This window comes from Hyla sarda, chromosome 1 (assembly GCF_029499605.1).
Source record: "Hyla sarda isolate aHylSar1 chromosome 1, aHylSar1.hap1, whole genome shotgun sequence".
In the NCBI taxonomy this organism is placed as follows: Eukaryota; Metazoa; Chordata; class Amphibia; order Anura; family Hylidae; genus Hyla; species Hyla sarda.
In genome coordinates this window covers 398,457,375-398,477,196 of record NC_079189.1, presented here as the reverse complement: position 1 = coordinate 398,477,196, position 19,822 = coordinate 398,457,375, and the positions used below count along the sequence as shown (strand labels likewise).

The following is a 19,822-nucleotide window of genomic DNA, read 5'->3' as shown; positions in this document are numbered from 1 at the left end:
CCAGGGATCTGTATGTCACATAATTCAAGCAATGATTGGCTAACCTGGGGGCAAGTGATCTTGCTGGAAGGTATGCTGGGCTACCCTGACCTCATCTGTTTTCCTAGTACTTGCTTCATTCACCAGACGCCTTTTTAAAAAATTATAGCAGCGATCAGATTGGTTGCTATTGGCAACTAAGCAACTTTTCCACTGGACAGGTTTTGATAAATCTTCCCCCATGTGTTCCTTTGAATGTTAGACGAGCCATGTTTACTATAATGTTCTGGGTGAGACCAGTCTAGCGGGGCTCAGCATACTCATCTCCAATTACAATATACACTCAATTCATGTAATCTGTAAAACTGCGTTTACACACTTTCCTGACTTCTTTTACCCTTTAAACATTAAAGGGGTATTCCAGGCCAAAACTTTGTTTTATATATCAACTGGCTCCGGAAAGTTAAACAGATTTGTAAATTACTTCTATTAAAAAATCTTAATCCTTCCAATAGTTATTAGCTTCTGAATTTGAGTTGCTGTTTTCTGTCTAACTGCTTTCTGATGACTCACGTCCCGGGAGCTGTCCAGCTCCTATGGGGATATTCTCCCATCATGCACAGCTCCCAGGACGTGACATCATCATTGAGCAGTTAGACAGAAAACTTCAGAAGCTAATAACTATTGGAAGGATTAAGATTTTTTAATAGAAGTAATTTACAAGTCTGTTTAACTTTCCGGAGCCAGTTGATATATAAAAAAAAAGTTTTTGCCTGGAATACCCCTTTAAGAATGTAAATCAAAATTAAATTAATTAGTTATATCACCAGTTATAATTAAATGTCTCTTAATACATTTGATGCATGAATTGGATTATAATCTCCATTCATTTCTTTAATTTTTTCATTAGGTTGATTTTGAATTAAAAAAAACTACAGATAGACAATAGGATATTGATTCAGTGGGGATTTCTGCACAAAATTTTGCGCAAGCTGTTTTTTTGCATACATTCTGGTGGAGCACTTCCTCCAGATGTGTATGTTTCGGTGTGCCTTGGAGTGACATGCACAAATTTATTAACTGCGTACATTTCATTTACCCGCAGAAATCTTGCACAATGACCATATTTTTTACGCAAATATAAGCCATCTTGGACTGCACATAGCAAGATGCTCTAAATCATCGATTTCATTTTTCAAAGAGTGGAGATATGAGATTACTACATTTGCTCGCAATTTATAAAACTCATTGCACTTGATTGATAAATTTAGCGCATCTGCGCATAATTTAGAATTCGGCAAAAGGGATAAACTGCTTCTATCATACACAAATAATCTATATATATATATGTATATATATATATATATATATATATATATATATATATATATAACTCAACGTGTGTGTATGTATGTGTGTGTGTATGTTCCAGCATCACGTCCAAACGGCTAAAGATATTAACATGAAACTTGGCAGACATGTTACTTATATGTCAACAACAAACATAGGATAGGTGATTTAACCCTTACCCCCATTTGCCAGGGGCGGGGTTTATGTTTAAAGTCCCATATAAGTCAATGGGAAATGGATGTTCGCACATAACTTCCGTACAGCTAGAGATATTTCAATAACTGGTACACATTACGGGTCAGGATAGGAGGTCGACATAGGAGGTCGCGATAGGAGGACCCGGGATAGGAGGTCAGGAAAGGAGGGTCGGTATAGGAGGACATGATATGAGGTCGGAATAGGAAGTCGGGATAGGAGGATGGGATATGAGGACGCGATAGGAGGACGGGATAGGAGGTGGGGATAGAAGGACAGGATAGGAGGTTGGGTTACATGGACTGGATAGGAGGACGGGATAGGAGGTCGAGATAGTAGGATGGGATAGGAGAACGGGATAGGAGGTCGAGGTAGGAGGTCGGGATAGGAGGTCAGGATATGAGGACGGGATATAAGGACAAGATGTGAGAACGAGATGTGAGGTTGAGATATGATGATGGGATAGGAGGTTGGGATATGGGATTGGGATATGACAACAATATATGAGGACGGGATATGAAGTCAAAAGCTTCCTCCTTTGTTTATTTTCCTCCCCAACAAGGATTAGGAAGGAAAAACCGGGCAACGCCGGGTATTAAGCTAGTATATATATATATATATATATATATATATATATATATATATATATATATCTAACTCAAGGTGTGTGTATGTATGTACGTTCCACAAAAACGTCCAAACTGCTAAAGATATTAACATGAAACTTGGCACACGTTACTTACATGTCAACAACAAACATAGGATAGGTAATTTAACCCTCACTCACCCCCATTTGCCAGGGTCAGGGTTTTTGTTTAAAGTCCCATACAAGTCTATGGGAAATATATGTTACTGCATAACTTCCAAACGGCTGGAGATATTTCTATAATACTTGGGGACATGAGGGAGGATTTATCAAAACCTGTGCAGAGGAAAAGTTGCCCAGTCCCATGCAAATCAATGGGAAATGTATGTTCCCACATAACTTCTATATGGATGGCGATATTTCAATACCTGGTACACATATTACAGGTCGGGGTATGAGGACGGGATGGGAGGTCGGATAGGAGGTCAAGATAGGGAGGACGGGATAGTCGGGATAGGAGGTCGGGATAGGAGGACAGGATAGGAGGTCACGATAGGAGGACGGGATAGGTCAGGATAGGAGGACGGGATAGGAGGGGATAGGAGGACGGGATATGGGGATGGGATATGAAGTCAAAAGCTTCCTCCTTTGTTGATTTCCCTCCCCAACAAGGATGAGGAAGCCGGGTACTCATATATATATATATATATATATATATAAGCTATAAAACTCAATGGCCCTTATTTACTAAGAGTGTTGTGTAGGTTTCTTTGTGGCTTTTAATTCCCTACAATTTATTTTCCACAGTATTTACTAAGGTTCCCCTACATTTTCCACTTTCCCTACATTTTGCATTTTTTACACCTGCTCTGATCTGTTGGGTTTTCCTCAGCTCAAATCCATCACATTTTATTTGGAAACCTTAGTAAATATGTTGGGTTTTTGTGATAATGTTGGGAACATGCCCCTTTTTGGAGACCACGCCCCATTTTCCCGACGACCACGCCCCTTTTTGGGTTTTCTTAGCAAAATGGAGAGTTAGTCGGGGTTTTTTCAATTCTGGCGTAAAATCCGGCACAGACAGTATTTCTGGCGCAATGCGACAGAATCTGGCGCACAACCTGACAAAACATGTCGGGTTTGCAATAGTAAATGAGGGCCAATGTGTGTGAATGTATTTGTGTATGTTCCAGCATCACTTCCAAACGGCTACAGATATTAACATGAAACTTGGCACAGATGTTCCTTATATATCAACAACCCACACAGGATAGGTAATTTAACCCTAACCTACCCCCACTTGCGAGGGTCAGGGTTTTTGTTTAAATTCGAATGCAAATCTATGGGAAATGTATGTTCCAGCATAACTTCCGTATAGCTGGAGATATTTCGATACTTGGTCACGTTACTTATATGTAAAACAAAAATATATGAGTTAAATTAACCCCTAACCTACCCCCATATGTGAAGGATGGGGTTTTTGTTTTAAGTCCCACGCAAGTTTATAGGACTTTTGGTGCCTTACTCCACAAGCTCCACCCTGCATCTCCTGGTGAATGCGTCAGTCCAGCTGGCAAGCCACACCCTCCCCGAATTCCATGCCCATCTTGCAAAGACACACCCACCCTTTAAGGACTCAGGGTTTTTCCGTTTTTGCACTTTCGTTTTTTCCTCCTTACCTTTTAAAAATCATAACCCTTTCAATTTTCCACCTAAAAATCCATATTATGGCTTATTTTTTGCGTCGCCAATTCTACTTTCCAGTGACAGTCATTTTATTAAATCATAAAATCATAACCCTTTCAATTTTCCACCTAAAAATCCATATTATGGCTTATTTTTTGCGTCCCCAATTCTACTTTCCAGTGACAGTCATTTTACCCAAAAATGCACGGCGAAACGGAAAAAAAAATCATTGTGTGACAAAATTGAAAAAAAAAACGCCATTTTGTAACTTTTGGGGGCTTCCGTTTCTACGCAGTGCATATTTCGGTAAAAATTACACCTTATTATTCTGTAGGTCCATACGGTTAAAATGATACCCTACTTATATAGGTTTGATTTTGTTGCACTTCTGGAAAAAATCATAACTACATGCAGGAAAATTTATACGTTTAAAAATGTCATCTTCTGACCCCTATCACTTTTTTATTTTTCCACGTACAGGGCGGTATGAAGACTCATTTTTTGCGCCGTGATCTGAAGTTTTTATCGGACTTTTTGATCACTTTTTATTCATTTTTTAATGGTATAAAAAGTGACCAAAATACGCTTTTTTGGACTTTGTAATTTTTTTTGCGCATACGCCATTGACCGTGCGGTTTAATTAATGATATATTTTTATAGTTCAGACATTTACGCACGCGGCGATACCACATATGTTTATTATTATTATTTTTTTACACGGTTTTATTTTTTTTATGGGAAAAGGGGGGGGGGGGATCAGTGTTATCAGTGATCAGTGTTATCGGCGCTTGACTGCTCCTGCCTGGATCTCAGGCACGGAGCAGTCATTCGTCAATCGGACACCGAGGAGGCAGGTAAGGGCCCTCCCGGTGTCCGGTCAGCTGTTCGGGGCGCTGCGATTTCACCGCGGCGGTCCCGAACAGCCCGACTGAGCAGTCAGGTCACTTTCACTTTAGAAGGGTTAATACCGCACATCGCCGCGATTGGCGATGTATGGTATTAGCCGCGGGTCCCGGGATGGACACGATATGATGCGGGATCGCGGCGCGATCCCGCTTCATATCGCGGGAGCCGACGCAGGACGTAAATATACGTCCTGCGTCGTTAAGGGGTTAAGCCACACCCCTTTTATTTTCAGCTTACAATATCTTTACCACAACGCATCCCGACGTGAGGACGGAATATGAGGATTAAATATGGGGACGGGATATGAGGTTGGGATATGAAGACAGGATATGAGGTCTGGATATGGGGAGGGGTTATGAGGACGGGAAATGAGGAGGAGATATTGGGGTCAGGATTTAAGGATGGGATGAGGACAAAAGCTTCCTCCTTTGTTGCTTTTCCTCCCCCACAAGGACATGGTAGGAAAAACCGGGCAGCGCCGGGTACTCAGCTAGAAAGTAAATAAAACAATTAAATAGATTGATGCATCTTAACTTGTAAGATGGAAAATAATGAGACTCCAATTGTGGGCGAGGCAGAACAGTAGAGGCAGTACTAACAAAAGTGAATATATGCTGCACAATGGGCTATGCCCAATGCTGAAGTCCAGACATCCCCAATGCTGGAGAGCGATCACTAGAAAAAAAAAAAAAAGATTAAAAAGCCCAGTAATAAATGACTCTTCAGATCAGATTAATGAAGTCAAACTGTATTAAAATGAATAAACATTCTGTATTTTTCAATTAATTGTAGAAACTTGTGACCTATATATTTTGTCTTAATTTAGACTTGAGCTTTTATCTTGGGGAGCCCTATAGTGTAAAAATTCTATATAGACCGTATCATGCCGTAGTCATCAATATAGTTAAGTTTGTATATGCAATATACACACAAGTCTATAGGTACAGTAGAGTGTAAGTTCTAAGTGCTTGTACAGTAAGCATTTAATTCAAGCAACAGAAATCGGGGACATTGTCCTTCTGCTTTAACACAAATTATATGTAAATTTATTCAAATACTTTATTACTTATAGTTAAGTCGCAATCACCATTGTGTGGAACTAGTACCATAAGATCTTCTTGTTCTTCTTAACTTCTGACAAAAAGACATGATGAACCTCCTGTGGTTATTTGGAGTTTTGGCCATACTAAAATGTAAATTTTATTTGATAAGCATGTTGCAGAACCAACACAATTTCCAATGGTAACAATGGCCTTTAATGTATTTACTATTTATTTTCAGGTATCACTGCACAGATCTCACTCGTAGAGTCTGGTCCTGGGATTGTGAGACCATCAGAGACTCTGGAACTGACCTGTAAAGTGACTGGAGCCTCCCTGACTGACAGCAGTAACATATATGCAGTTCCATGGATTCGATCATCCACAGGGAAAGGTCTGAAGTGGCTGGGGGTTATTTGGTATAATGGTAACACAAATTATGCGGAGTCTCTTCAGGGACGTTTAACTGTAACAAGAGACACAAATAAAGGAGAAGTCTATTTTAAACTCACTGGAGTGAAACCTGAAGAATCTGGGAAATATTATTGTGTAAGATACTCACAGTGTAACCGATGAACTGATGAAGTGAACACAAACTGATCACAGTTTTAGTGCATGAATGACAGTGTCATTTTCATTGTTATATTACAAAAAAATCATAGTAAACATCTTAAGGTGTAAAAAAAATGTTCTCCTTGGTTGGAGGGGACCAATTGCTTATCAGCAGAACTCACATCTTTAGTGCTAGAGAAATAGCACTGGATTGGCAGGCACCAGATGGAGGAGGTACACTGGCTCAGCTTGCATATCTCTGTTCCTATAGACGGACTGAGCCTAACAACAGGCAGTGAACTGCAAATTCAGTAGAAGGGAGACCCCTAGTGGCTCGAACTTTAAACAATTTTAGGGGATAAGAAAGCAAAACTTTTAAACACATAAAAGCAAAAAGATTTACTTGTCAGCACGCCTGCTTTGCAATAACCAAAAGTTAATTGTCTATTTAAGTGACCACTTCTTTCTTATGTTGATTATGTATACATTACTGTAGATAATCCTCAACTATACTGTTTACATAGTAAACAGTTTTCGTATCATGGCCTGCCAACAGTAGTCACTGTTGGTCTCTGTACTACCGGTATATGTTGTATGTAGGTTGCCACTGACAGATTTTTCCCTGAGCACAGAAAAAAAAAAAGTTGTCAGAGGAGCAGGATCCTTCACCACTTTCCTCTGTCACTCTCCTCTAGTGGCTGTTACTCAGAGGGGGGGGGGGGGGGGGTTAAAGGAGGTGACAGAGAGGAAGTGACAAACTGGTAAATGGACTGAATTGTGCTGGAACCCCCAGTTGGCTCCAAAGCCTAATTTGCATATCTTTTCCAACTCTGACATGTTGGTGCTAGACGAGTCAACTAATGAGAGAATGCCAATTCAGGGTCAAAAGTTCTATATAGCCATGCCCTTACTTTATACCACAAAAACCTGCCGTAAAGCCATAGTAATTTCTTACCAGTAATGCCTTAAAGGAGATATCCAGTGCTGAAAAACGTATCCCCTATCCTAAGGATAGGGGATAAGTTTCAGATCACTGAGGGTCCGACCGTTGGGGCCCCCCACGATCTCCTGTACGGGCCCCTCACAGCCTGCGGGAAGGGGGCGTGTTGACCACCGCACGAAGTGGCAGCTGACGCCCCCTCAATACAACTCTATGGCTGCCTTTGGCAATCTCTTGCTCTGCCATAGCGATGTATTGAGGGGGCGTGTCAGCTGCCGCTTTGTGCCAGCAAGCCGGGGCCACTTACAGGAGATCGCGGGGGGCCTCAGCAGTCGGACCCCCCCCCCCGCGATCTGAAACTTATCCTCTTTCCTAAGCATAGGGGATCATTTTTTCAGCACTGGACTACCCCTTTAAGAAATTCAAATTTCCAAAAAAAAAAGATTTTCAATGCGACAGAACAGGAAAAATTATCACATTCAACGCAACAGATTACACATTTAAAAAGAAAATGCCACAAGTCTTAACTTTATTGGTACACATATCTAAATACCAGCAGTAGCAAGGACCTGAAAAGTGCAGAAGCAATACTAAACACTATAGAATGTGGATTGTGGTTGTATATACTTTTACTAGCATTTTAAAACAAAAAGGTGCTCACAGAAAAAAAAGTTACCTAAAACAAGCACTATAGATAAAAATTTACAAATAAAGACATGCCCAAGTGAGTGCTTGAATGGTTCTGTACCAGCACTGTACTCTGAAGCTGTAACCCAGTGTGGATTGCAACATTGCCAGATTCTTCCAGTTTACCATTCTAAATGAAAAGTTAAATGTTTTCTGTCTGCCTCCCTTACTTTCTCTAATTCCTCTCCATAAAGGACTCCTCTGTCCCATTCGGGCAAATACAGGGTGCCTGCGGCTTAGCAAACACTCAATGGCTACCTTATTAGGTACACCTGTTCAATTGTTTAACACAAATAGCTAATCAGGCATGTAGACATGGTCAAGACAACGTGTTGAAGTTAACAATGAGCATCAGAATAGGTAAGAATGGGGATTTAAGTAACTTTGTCACGATTGTTGGTGCCAGACAGCTGGCCTGAGTATTTTAGAAATGCTGATCTACTGGGATTTTTCATTTACTACCATCTCAAGGTTTAGAAAGAATTGTCTGAAAAAGAGAAGATATCCATTAAGCTGCAGTTGTGTGGACAAAAATGTCTTGTCAGAGGAGAATGGGCAGACTGGAAAGGCAACAGTAACTGAAATAACTACTCATTACAACCAAGGTATTCAAAATACCATCTCTAAACTCACAAAACATTGAACCTTGAAGCAGATGGACCGCAGAAGAAAATGACAACACACGATGCCACTCATGCCTACGGACAGTGCCTGGCCTACTGAGTTTCAAATCCATCTGTGACATTCAGATGGCAGGGTCAGAATTTGGGGTACAAAACATGACAGCATGTATCCATCCTATCTTGTATCAATAGTTCAGGCTGGTAGTGGTGTAAAGTATGCCACAAAGAATAAAAGGCAGTTTTGAAGGCAGAATGGGGTCCACCACCGTACTATTGAGGTATACCTAATAGAGTGGCCAGTGAGTGTAGAGCTGAACTAGGCTTTTCTCACTATAGCAGAAAAAAAAAATCCTAGCGTTTTTATGGATAAACCAAAAACATATTTCATTTTGTCATGACAAGTATGCTTTAAAGCAGATTATAAAACATTTCATATAAAATAGTATTCAAAGACATTGAACCATCATTTGTGAAAACTTTTGACAAGTCGTCTCAGTCCTGAGATCCACCATGATTACTGCTTGGGTCAGTCACCCTGTGCAACTCATTCACTGTATTATAGCCTATGTGAAAGAGTCTGGTTTGAGATACAGCCAGGGAGTTAAGTGCTCAGCAGTGCTCTTCGCCGGACTGTAACTTACAATAACAGTGGGACTCAGGAGTAAGAACCAATGCAATCTAGACTTTTGACTTGTCTAGATGACACGTCAAGAGATTTAACAAATGACACACGCTTTAAAGGTAATAAAAATGGCAAAATAGGAATGACGTTTTACAGAAGGAAAAACAGTCAAAATAGTTACACTTACATATGTATAAAAATAGAATAGTAACAGACTTTACTCCCAGAGATGACTTCCACTTCTCTTCTAGGGCACAGATCGCCATCACATAAAAATCTTACAATCATCTCTACTGCAATACCTGCGTTTTTTTTTTTTTTTTTATAAACCCAGAAAAATATTGTAATAGGTAAAGCTACAGGGAATCAGTCAAAGGATTTCACACTATGTCACAGTTCAAGCACCTTGAGAACCATACGTTGAAGATTTATGCTTCAAATGAAGGAGGATATTGTACATGTCAATACACCCTAAAAAAAAAAGTATTATTTCATCAAGTTATCCCCTATGCATAGGACATAATTGGGCACTGGTTGGGATACTGGAGCCCCAAATGGACGGAGTGGGCAACACATGCCCAAAAGCTGGCAAATGTGGTGCTCGGCAACATTCAGAAAGCCCATAAAGAATGTATGGAGCAGTGGCCGCGCAGGCATGGCCAGCTTAGTTTACTCGGGGCTCTAAGTATTTGAACCCCCACCAATACAAAATGTATCCCCTATCCTATGGATAGAGGATAACTTGAAATGAAAATATCCCTTGAAGATGTTTCAATGTATTGCCCAGGGTATTGGTGGTGTCAAAGTCTCATGATATTTAAGGTATTGCTTATCACATTAAACAAGCTGTCTTTAACCTGCATATAATATTGGAAGTTCAGGTTAGTAATTAATTACGTTTAACAAGGTATTTCTTGATTTAAAAGGGGTTGCACACTTTCTACTTTTTGTATAGAACCACATTGTAACACTTACAGTAAGTCACTTAATGACACTTTATTCTTGATGTGCCCCATTATGCATAGATGTGAAATATTGCACCCCTGCTGCCCTTATCTCTTATGTGCAGTCCAGACAGCCCTCCTTTGTCCTCATGGAGGAGCATGTAACCATGCACAACCTCCACTGCACCAGTGATAGTTATCTATGTGCAGGATAATGCTATAGAGAACACTAATTGACGCATGTCCATGTGTAGCCATTTTGTGGACAGACGTCCAGTCTGCACAGAGGGATGTGGCAGCAAAAATGGTGGATCTTCAGATGTGTGGATAATGGGACAGACTATTCGAGTACTTTTAAGTAAGGGATATAAAAAGGTTTTTCTATACAGTACATTGAATAGAAAGTGCCCAATCGCTTAAAATTCCTGCTGCGACCTCAAAAGCATAGTAGATAATTTCACTCAAAGAATGAAAGCCCTGTGTGAGCTTGTATACATAAAGTACAAAATATTCAGTAAAAACCACCTCAGGGCTTAGGTAAGAAGGGATTTAAACCAAAACATATTTCAAGTCCTATAAAAACCATCCTAAAAAGCTGCAGGACTGCAGCAGCACAGCTACCCGCCAGGACGTCCAGACCAGCACCCCAGCACGCAGTCAAATCTGAACATGGGAAATTGGGAACTGTTTGTGGACCTGAGGAAGGCATTAGTGAATGCCAAAACGCATTGTCCCTATTAACGAAATAAAAAATATTTGTTGTCCTGTGCTGCTCGTGTCTTGCCTCGTTGTTTAATAATATGCGCAGCACCTCCCAAACAGTTTTTTTAGCCTACTGCCCCCCTACCATCATTATATATCAGCCTCCAACCGTGGAGCCCGATACCGGTCGGAGCGCAGCAACCAGTACCTGTAATCATCTCTGCCATCATCACTGTTGCACTTTTTGGTGCAGCTACTACTACTACTAAGGTCGGTATATCACTTTGGTGGGGTGGAGGGAGCACGCCAGTGACAATACCTCTACAGGGAGCGCCCCTTGTGTATTTTCTCTCTCTTTTTTGAAAATACAATAATCTGCTGAACTGTGTCATGTGGAACACGTGCAAATAAGACAGTGTGTTCAACATGACAAGTTTATAATGATCATAATATACATTGAGTAATGGCACAATGAGTAATTAAAAAAAAGGAAAAAGAAAAAAAGAAAAAGGCTTACAAGTATTATAAAGGTTGTACTAAGATTTAGCCAGTGAGTATTTACAATGAATAAGCCAGAGCATAAAATATTACCCAAAACCTTGGGCCCTGACAAAGGCAACTATGTTAGTTACAAAGCCTGGTAAATGTCTTATAAAGATGATGGGGGCAATGTAACTTCACATTCCTATGTTTGAGCAGAATACTTGAGGTGTCAATGCTCAAATAGCTGCAGCATCAGTTCTGGTTCACCAATTGCTTCACAAAAATATTAGTATCTTTTTATATTTTACCCCTCTGCATTTGAAACAGCTGGAAAAAAAAAAAAGTAGGTGGGATTTTTATTCACAAAGGATGTCATGGCTGTACCTAGTATAAGAAGTGATCCTTTAAATCTAGAATTCACCATCACTTCCTAATAGAGTCCAACTGGAAAGACCTCCATTGGGGCTGCCCATTCCTTCGAAAAGAGCTTTGATGCAGTTCTTTGAACATCGGGTGTCATTTGTTCAGGATGACTTTGTATATGTACACATTAATAGTCTTGTAAAATGCAGGGTGGTGGCCTTAGGATTTAAGACTAACAATTTAATAGCCATTCAAAACCATTACAAAGTGAGTAACTGAGCGATCAAGAGCCGTGAACAAAGGTGTGTGCAATACTTTCTAAACACAGGTTATCTAATCGGGTCTCATTCACATAGCATATAGCCACATCATTTGAGCGGGTCTCTGCAGTGGTAAACTTTAACAAAGTTTTCAGTCTTTGAAAGGGGCCACAAATCTGGTCACTCTCCATTGTGCTCACTGGAATGATAAGTAAAAGTTTTAAAAATTTACCCAGCTCATTAAAAAACTCCTTGACTTCAGGACTCACAGACTTGTAAAGGCTTACAGCTTCCGACAGAGAACTGTAGCTGTTTTTGTGAGCAAACATTTCTAACTGGACCTTTAGCATGCGAACGTTGAACTCTGGATATTTAGAGAGGACTCCAAGTTTTTGCTCAATAACACTGTCAGATTCTCCTTTTCCTGCAGCAAGCAGAACATCTTCCAGAATGCAATATTCCATAAAGCCTTGTTGGAAGAACTGGTTATCCAGCTGAGAGATAATAGCATCAATCACCCTGAAATACTCAGTTTTAAAATATTCCTCCTTGGAAACTGCAATTTGTGGTTGTACCGCCTCTGTACTCTGAGCACACGGCAGTCTTTGTTGTGGAATGGATAAAGGTGACAGATTTAGTTTCAGAACAAAATCTTCTGCCTGTTTTAAGAAATCTAACACGGGAGCTTCTTGACGTACCCTTGTAAGGATTTCTTTTACCATCTTTACTTTTTTCAAAGTGTTCAACACTAGTTTGTTCTGATCGTCAAAATTAATACTGAGAATATTTAGTGACTCCAGTAGTGCCCTGACAATGAGCAAACTCACTATTGTATTTCCTTCGATAAACTCTTGCAACAAAACATGAGCTCTTACACCAGTAACACCTGCTTGTGTCTGCATTTCTCGTAGACCTTCTACGATCAAGCCATAGTGTTGAATAACAGTATTTATCAGTGCCAGGTTAACATACCACTTGGAAGAACATAAGAGCCTTGTATGACCTGTGACATTTGAGGTCACCTCTGCAAACAAAAATTTAAACTTTGATGTTTTGCTAAATAATTTGCACAGATCATTTACAGAATATAAAGCCTGCTGCAGAATAGGACTGGTATGGCTAGCATTTTTGGCCAAGAAACTGCCACAAGGAGCTCCACAATGGACGAACCTGGCTAAAGGCTGTTTTTGTTTTAGCAAAGCCTGTGACTCCATGTAGCAAAGAGATGAGAAAGGCGATTCCCCAAATGCAATTCCTCTTAGAAGATCAATAGGCAAAGAATGTCGATCAAGAATATCTAGGATAAGATTTGCAGCAGAAGTACCGGTGTTCTCCACTGGATCAAGAAAGCCAATAAATTCCTCTTGAGGATGCAGGTCTGAATCCAAAAATCGCAAAAAGAGGCTCAGCTGCTGCGATTCAGGATTCTGAATGCTGTCTATTATTATAGAGTAGTACATTGAGCCTTGATTCACTTCTCTTGTGATTAAGGATGTGATCTCATGGCTCATTAAGCCAATAATTTCATGTTGGATTTCTGGGCTAGTGAAATTCTGGTTAGTCATGAGCCAATATTTGAAGGCATCATTATCCTGACCTAAAAATTTTAGTAGTTCAAACAAACTCTCTTCAATGGATTCATGACTTTGAAATGTGTGTCCTCTATGAATCAAAAAGCGCACTGAAGAAATCAGCTTGTTCAAGCAGAGAGGTGGAATAGCCTGTCTTACTTTCCGCTGCTGTTCCAAAGCTGCTTCTCTCTTCTGATTCTGTAAGGCATGCATTAATTTCCAAGTGGCAAACTCATGGCTTTTAGACTTCTGGTGAGATCCAAACTTTTCACGAGCCTTTTTCCAATTGGAAAACCCTACAGCTGTAAATACAGAATCTCTTCTTCGAGTAGAACCCAGAAGACCCATGCTCTCAGCTTTTCCACAAGTAAAACAAAGAACGCCTTTCAACTGGGGGTTATAATGAAGCCATGGGAAATCTGTATACCAAGCACTCTGGAACCTCAGTTTTCTGGTTCCAAAACACTGTGGAGGCACAAATTCTGCAGATGGCTGAAACGGCTTATCAACATCAAAAAATTTTGTTGTGTTCTCATCTATGGGACAATGGTAATGTGTGTTGGAATCAAACACTTCTTCAGCAAAGGCATTCAAGCTCATATCAGCTTCATGGGAATGGCTGCTTGACTGTGTAACATCCTCGCTGTACAGGCCAAAGCCTTTTAACCAAGCCTCTTCACAGCAGTCCGATTCATCCTCATCTTTGATTTCTTTCTTGATTATATCCATATTTATAGGGCAAAATCTTTTTTCTTCCACTGCTATTAAATCATCATCAGGTGGACGCTTAAAAGGTGGATAAACAGAATCCTGAAAGGAAAAAGAAAAACATTTCATATAAGTCCGTCAATAACTACTAAAAACATTGCCTAGAAAATTAGTAGCCTGATAATCAAAAACTGTAACAATAAATCTGCAGCTTTGTGAACAATTGCCTTTTCCTTTAGGCCTTTCAGGCTTTAAAACTATAGAAATAATGGAATTAAATGATCTAACCATGAGTGCCTATCTTCATAAATGTGAATGAAAAGTATATTGCTATAAGCATTACAGCCCGAGTGATGTTTAATGATTTGTGAAGCTCCATACCATGGCGTGAGGCAGGCACACATCTACCAGCATATGACCAATTTCTTTATATACCATAGAAACGTGTGGATGTTTACAGGGGTGTGGAAATTTTATAAAAAACTACTTGTCTACAGGACTAAAATGGAGCAAAATCTACTTGTCCCTCATGACAATCCACTTGTCCGGGCAAATTTTCGCTTTTACGCTCTCGTTTTTTCCTCCTCGCCCTATAATAGCCATAACTACCTACTATAAGGATACATTTTAATTTTTCAATAACATATTCTCTGAACAAAAAATAAAAAATAAATTAAAAAAAATTTATATATATATATATATATATATATATATATATATATATATATATATATATATATATATCTATAAAGGGAAGTGAAATTGAAATAGTAAAAGATAATTTTGCAGATTTGGTGGTTTTCTTTTCTGCGCCATTTACCTTGTGGTTGAGGTAACATGTTAGTTTTATACTTTAGGCGCCTGATTACAGCAATGCCAGATTTGTATCGTTTACGTCATGTTTTACTAATTCTGAACTTTTTCAAATTTTTTTAATTGCCATTTTTTAACCTCTGTAGCTTTATTTTTTTTTCCGCATACCAGGCTGTATGAGGGCTAATTTTTTGCGCCATAATCTGTTTTTGTATCGGTACCATTTTGGTATTGAACTGACTTTTTAATCGCCTTTTAACTTTTTTTCTAGGATATTATCAAAATTGCAATTCAGTGGTTTGGTATTTTTTTACATTTACCGTACGGGATACATAATGTTACATTTTAATAGGTTGTACAATTACGCACAAAGCGATACCAAATATGTTTATTTTTAGTATGTTTACGTGTTTTTATATAGGAAAAGGGGGTGATTTGAACTTTTAACATGGAAGGGGTTAATGCAGCGGTCTTCAAACTGTATGCTGGGAGTTGTAGTTTTGCAAGATTTAGAGGGGTTTAGGTTGTAAATCACTGTCCAGTGGTCTCCAAACTGTGGCCCTCCAGATATTGCAAAACAACAACTCGCAGCATGCCCAGACAGCAAACAGCTGTCCTGGCATGCTGGGAATTGTAGTTTTGTAACATCTGGAGGGCCACAGTTTGGAGACCACTGGGTTAATGTGTGTCTTTCAAACTTACAAACTTACATTTTTTTTTTTTACACTTTATTAGACTTATGAAGAATCATTAGATTCCTCAGACAGATGAATAGAGTTCTATTGAACTCAATGATCTGTGAGCTCTGTGATCCATTGATAGGGACTGGCTGGACCAGGCTCTATCAATGACAGAGCGGGACAGCAGGGAACAGAAGTAAGCCCTCCGGCTACCTCTATAGTGGATCGCCCCCCTGCGATCGCGCTGCGGGGGGGGGGGGGGGGGGCTGGTAGCGATCCACCCCACTAGCCCACCAGGGAGCATTCACATCTCCCTTTAGACAACGCTGTCAGCTTTGACAGCGATCTAAAGGGTTAATAGCCAGCCGCGCGATCGCCGCATGCTGGCTATTAGCGGCGGCCCCCGGCTACTGAGGACAGCTGGGGGCTGCAGAGTATGGAGCGGGCAGGAATCTGGAGCCCGCTCTATACTCCCCTGTGAGCGCCGCGTGCAGTCTCTCGGAAGCTACAGCCGGGGGGAGTGAAAGCAGAGGACGCATGTCTGCATGGGGAGCAAGAAGCCACGCCCCCTCATCTCCCCCCACACATCTGCAGAGCAGGCGAAAGAAGACAAATACACAGCTTCTCATTTCCCCTGCTCTGCTTCGGAGGACAGAGGTTTTTATAGCCAGGAGGCTGCGGAGTATGGAGCGGGCAGGAGTCGGGAGCCCGCTCCATACAGTCTGTAGATCGCCGCCGTGCTTGTCAGGCTAAGGGCCGGACAAATTCACCTGCCCGGCGCCCGGAACTGCTTGTCCCGGGCGTCGGGCGATAGGTATTAGGGATCGACCGATTATCGGTATGCCCGATATTATTGGCCGATAATCACGATTTTGGGCATTATCGGTATCGGCTCTAAATAACTATATCGGTCGATCCCTAATAGGTATGCTACATCCCTGTGTTTAGCAATACACTTTTGACTCCTATTAGCAACTATGAACAGTATCGCTTCCAACTTCCATGCCAGGGAGCATTGACTATTGGCAATATGATCTTTAGATGTATTTCTATTACAATACAGAAGATAAATTATGCAAAAGGTCATATCTGTGTGTTAAATTCCTTCAGCCAATTTGCTTTTTATTGGCATTTTCATATTTTTATTTTTTTTAAAGAGACATAACTTGATTTTGCATGACCAATTGTACTTTGTAAAGACACCTTTCATTTTGCCAGTAAATGAACATCAAAACCCATAAAACATTGTTTGTGAGGGAAATTGAAATCCGCAATTTAGCAGCTTCAGATGCCTCTGCTTCAGATGCCACTATCAGTATAAACCACAGCATCGGAAAGGTTAATAGCCAGCATCAGTGTAATCACTGAGGCCCTGGTTGCTGATAGCAGCAAAAACCTGCCATCTATGAAGCGAGCGCAGCTCCTGAACTCGCTTCATACTCAGAATATCCCTTAGGACGCAAGTGAAGGCACCAGGAAGAACTTTTACGTCCAATGTCATTACGGGGTTAAACCGGGTGTGGTATATGGTATTTTGAGTCTTTAGGACCAGACACCATTTAGCCATCTTAGAACACATTCATTTAATCATATGTCTTTCGCCTCCTGTGAGCGCTGCACATCCTCCCCACGTCAAGAAATGAATGATTTGGAGAACGTAAGCTGTCACCTCCCGCTGCAAGAGCAGGGCTTCTGTTCTGATCAGAAGTGACGGGGATCAGAAGCTCTGCAGCGCCCGCGGCTCACTGGCTTTCAACGCTTGCAGGGGGAGGTGACAGCTTCCATTCTCAAAACAGAACAGAAGTCCTGCGACCGCGGCTCACAAATCATTCATTTCCCGACAAGGGGAGGATGTGCAGCGCTCACAGGAGGAGAAAGAGCGCCTTCAGGTAACAAATGATTAGTCCCCAGAGTGCTGCGGATGATAATTCAAGTGGGGGGGGGGGCAGACTGTATTGCGGTATATGGAAAAATGTATATTGTAAACAGAAAATGGTATTCGGTATGAACTGGCATACCGCCCAGCACTTATCACGGTATTTTTCAAACTTAGGGCGATTCCACGGTATTTGCTGTTTTTTTCACTCATTTCCCCCTAATGACCATCCACCCCCCCCCCCCCCCCCCTCAAATGAATTATCAGCCGCAGTGCGCTTGGGTACTAATCATATATGACCCACGGGCGCTGTCCTGCTTTTCCTCTCCCCCACCGAATGAATGAACTATCAGCCGCAGCGCTGTCCCCACATCGAGGGACTGATCATGTTACCCGCAGGTGCTGATCTCCTTTTCCTCCTGTGAGCCGCGAGCGCTAGAAAAGAAATATGTTTGAATGAGTTGTGAGCTTCGGGTGCCGGATGGAGAACGGAAGCTGTCACCTCCCCCCGCAAGCACTGAAAGCCAGTGGGCCGCGGGCGCTGAAGAACTTCTGAGTTCTGCAGGGCCTGTGGCCCACTGGCTTTCATTGCTTGCGGGGGGAGGTGACAGCTTCCGTTCTCTGTCCTGCACCCGAAGCTCACAACTCATTCAAACGTATTCATTTCCAGGACAGCGCCCGCGGGTCATATATGATTAGTTCCCAAGTGCACTGTGGCTGATAATTCATTCAAGAGGAGCCCGACCGGTATTGCAGTATAGGGAAATTCATACCGTACAGAAAAAACACACCGGTATTTGGTATGAACCAGCATATTGCTCAGCACTAGTCAGACACTTATCCCCTATGCTTTGGATAGGTGAAATTGGTGCTATTTATTGATAGGAGTTATTGTTAGTGTGGGATGCACCAAACGCATCTAACTTTTCCAATTGAAAAAGTACTTTGGTCGTACATTTTGGCTGTTACACAATTAGTGTAACCAAGGGCTCTAGTCCTGCAGGAACGTGTGGGAACAGAGTTCCTGCACTTTTTTTCACAGCAGGAACACCGTTCCCATTAACAGGAGCCCCAGCCTTTAAGTGGAAATCTTGGGTGAGTTGACACTTTTTCCCCAAGACTTGACCCCTGGCGTAACCCCTATTGAAATGAAAAGGTGTTGCAAAAATGGCATAGCACAGGGAGCTCTGCTGTTTACAAAACTCTGAAAGTTATATTTTGGATTCATAGGCAAACCCCCTTTATTATTGTGGTTTTTAATGTAATTTCAGGTTTCCGACACTAGGGGGTGTGGACCTATTTATTAAGCTATAGGGGCCCTATAGGACACCCATGACTAGACATGTGAAGGTGTACAGGTGACTACCATAGACATCTATTTTGTCACCCAATATGTATGTATGTCCATGTGACGATTATTAACAAGACTGATAGCATTTTAGCATTGCATGGAAACAGACAGTAGATCCCAGCGCACACCATGTACACTACTAAAGGAATAAATAAATACTCACTGAAGTCCCTGCCTCCATGGCCGACTATATCTCCGCTCATATATACACTACAAACACCAGTACTCCCGAGGGCGGATACCAAATCCTACCAGGAAATAGGACCTTTGATGATGTCATGACCATGTGATCAGAGGTGGGCGGAAGGACCTTCGATGATGTCACGACTATGTGTTTTGATTTGCTATTGTTAAATACCGAGCCATGAAGAGATCATAAATTAAGGAAACATATAAACGAAAGACAGGGATTTTTCATTTAGATCTCTTCCTGGCTATGTTTTCACTCATTTACAACTATAACCCTGAACAGGTAAACATACCCTTAAGGACCTTTGATGATGTCATGACCATGTGATCGGCAATGTGATAAAGGACCTTTGATGATGTCATGGCCATGTGATCAACATTGTGCCAAAGGACCTTTGATGATGGCATGACCGTGTGATTAGTCACATGTGTGGGAGGAATTAGACATCAGTGGAGGTCACGTGTTTCCTGCCTAGAGCTGAGCAGTGTATTCCAAACAGTGTGCCTCCAGCTGTTGCAAAACTACAACTCCCAGCATGCCTGGACAGCCTTTGGCTGTCCAGGCATGCTGGGAGTTGTAGTTTTGCAACAGCTGGAGGCACACTGTTTGGGAAAACACTGGTTTTTACAGTACAGCTCTCCTCTAGAAGGAAATGTATGCTGTAAGCCAGGCATAGGCAACCTTCCACACTGCTGATGTTTTGGACTACATCTCC

The 19,822-nt window shown here is 41.3% G+C and overlaps 1 protein-coding gene and 1 gene segment (V, D, J or C); one reads left to right on the top strand and one right to left on the bottom strand.

Annotated features, from left to right (window-relative positions):
* Positions 1-5,525: 5,525 nt before the first annotated feature.
* LOC130277068 (Ig heavy chain V region PJ14-like) lies at positions 5,526-6,697 on the top strand. The segment is given in 2 exon segments: positions 5,526-5,895; positions 5,984-6,697. Coding segments are annotated over 2 exon segments (381 nt in total).
* A 1,049-nt stretch (positions 6,698-7,746) lies between these two features.
* Positions 7,747-19,184, bottom strand: LOC130277037 (uncharacterized). Its single transcript, XM_056527280.1, has 2 exons — positions 19,081-19,184; positions 7,747-14,299 (listed from the first exon to the last, which is right to left on the bottom strand). Exons 1-2 carry the CDS (start codon positions 19,096-19,098, stop codon positions 11,942-11,944), a joined length of 2,376 nt encoding a protein of 791 aa, XP_056383255.1. The 5' UTR covers positions 19,099-19,184; the 3' UTR covers positions 7,747-11,941.
* Between the last annotated feature and the right edge of the window lie 638 nt (positions 19,185-19,822).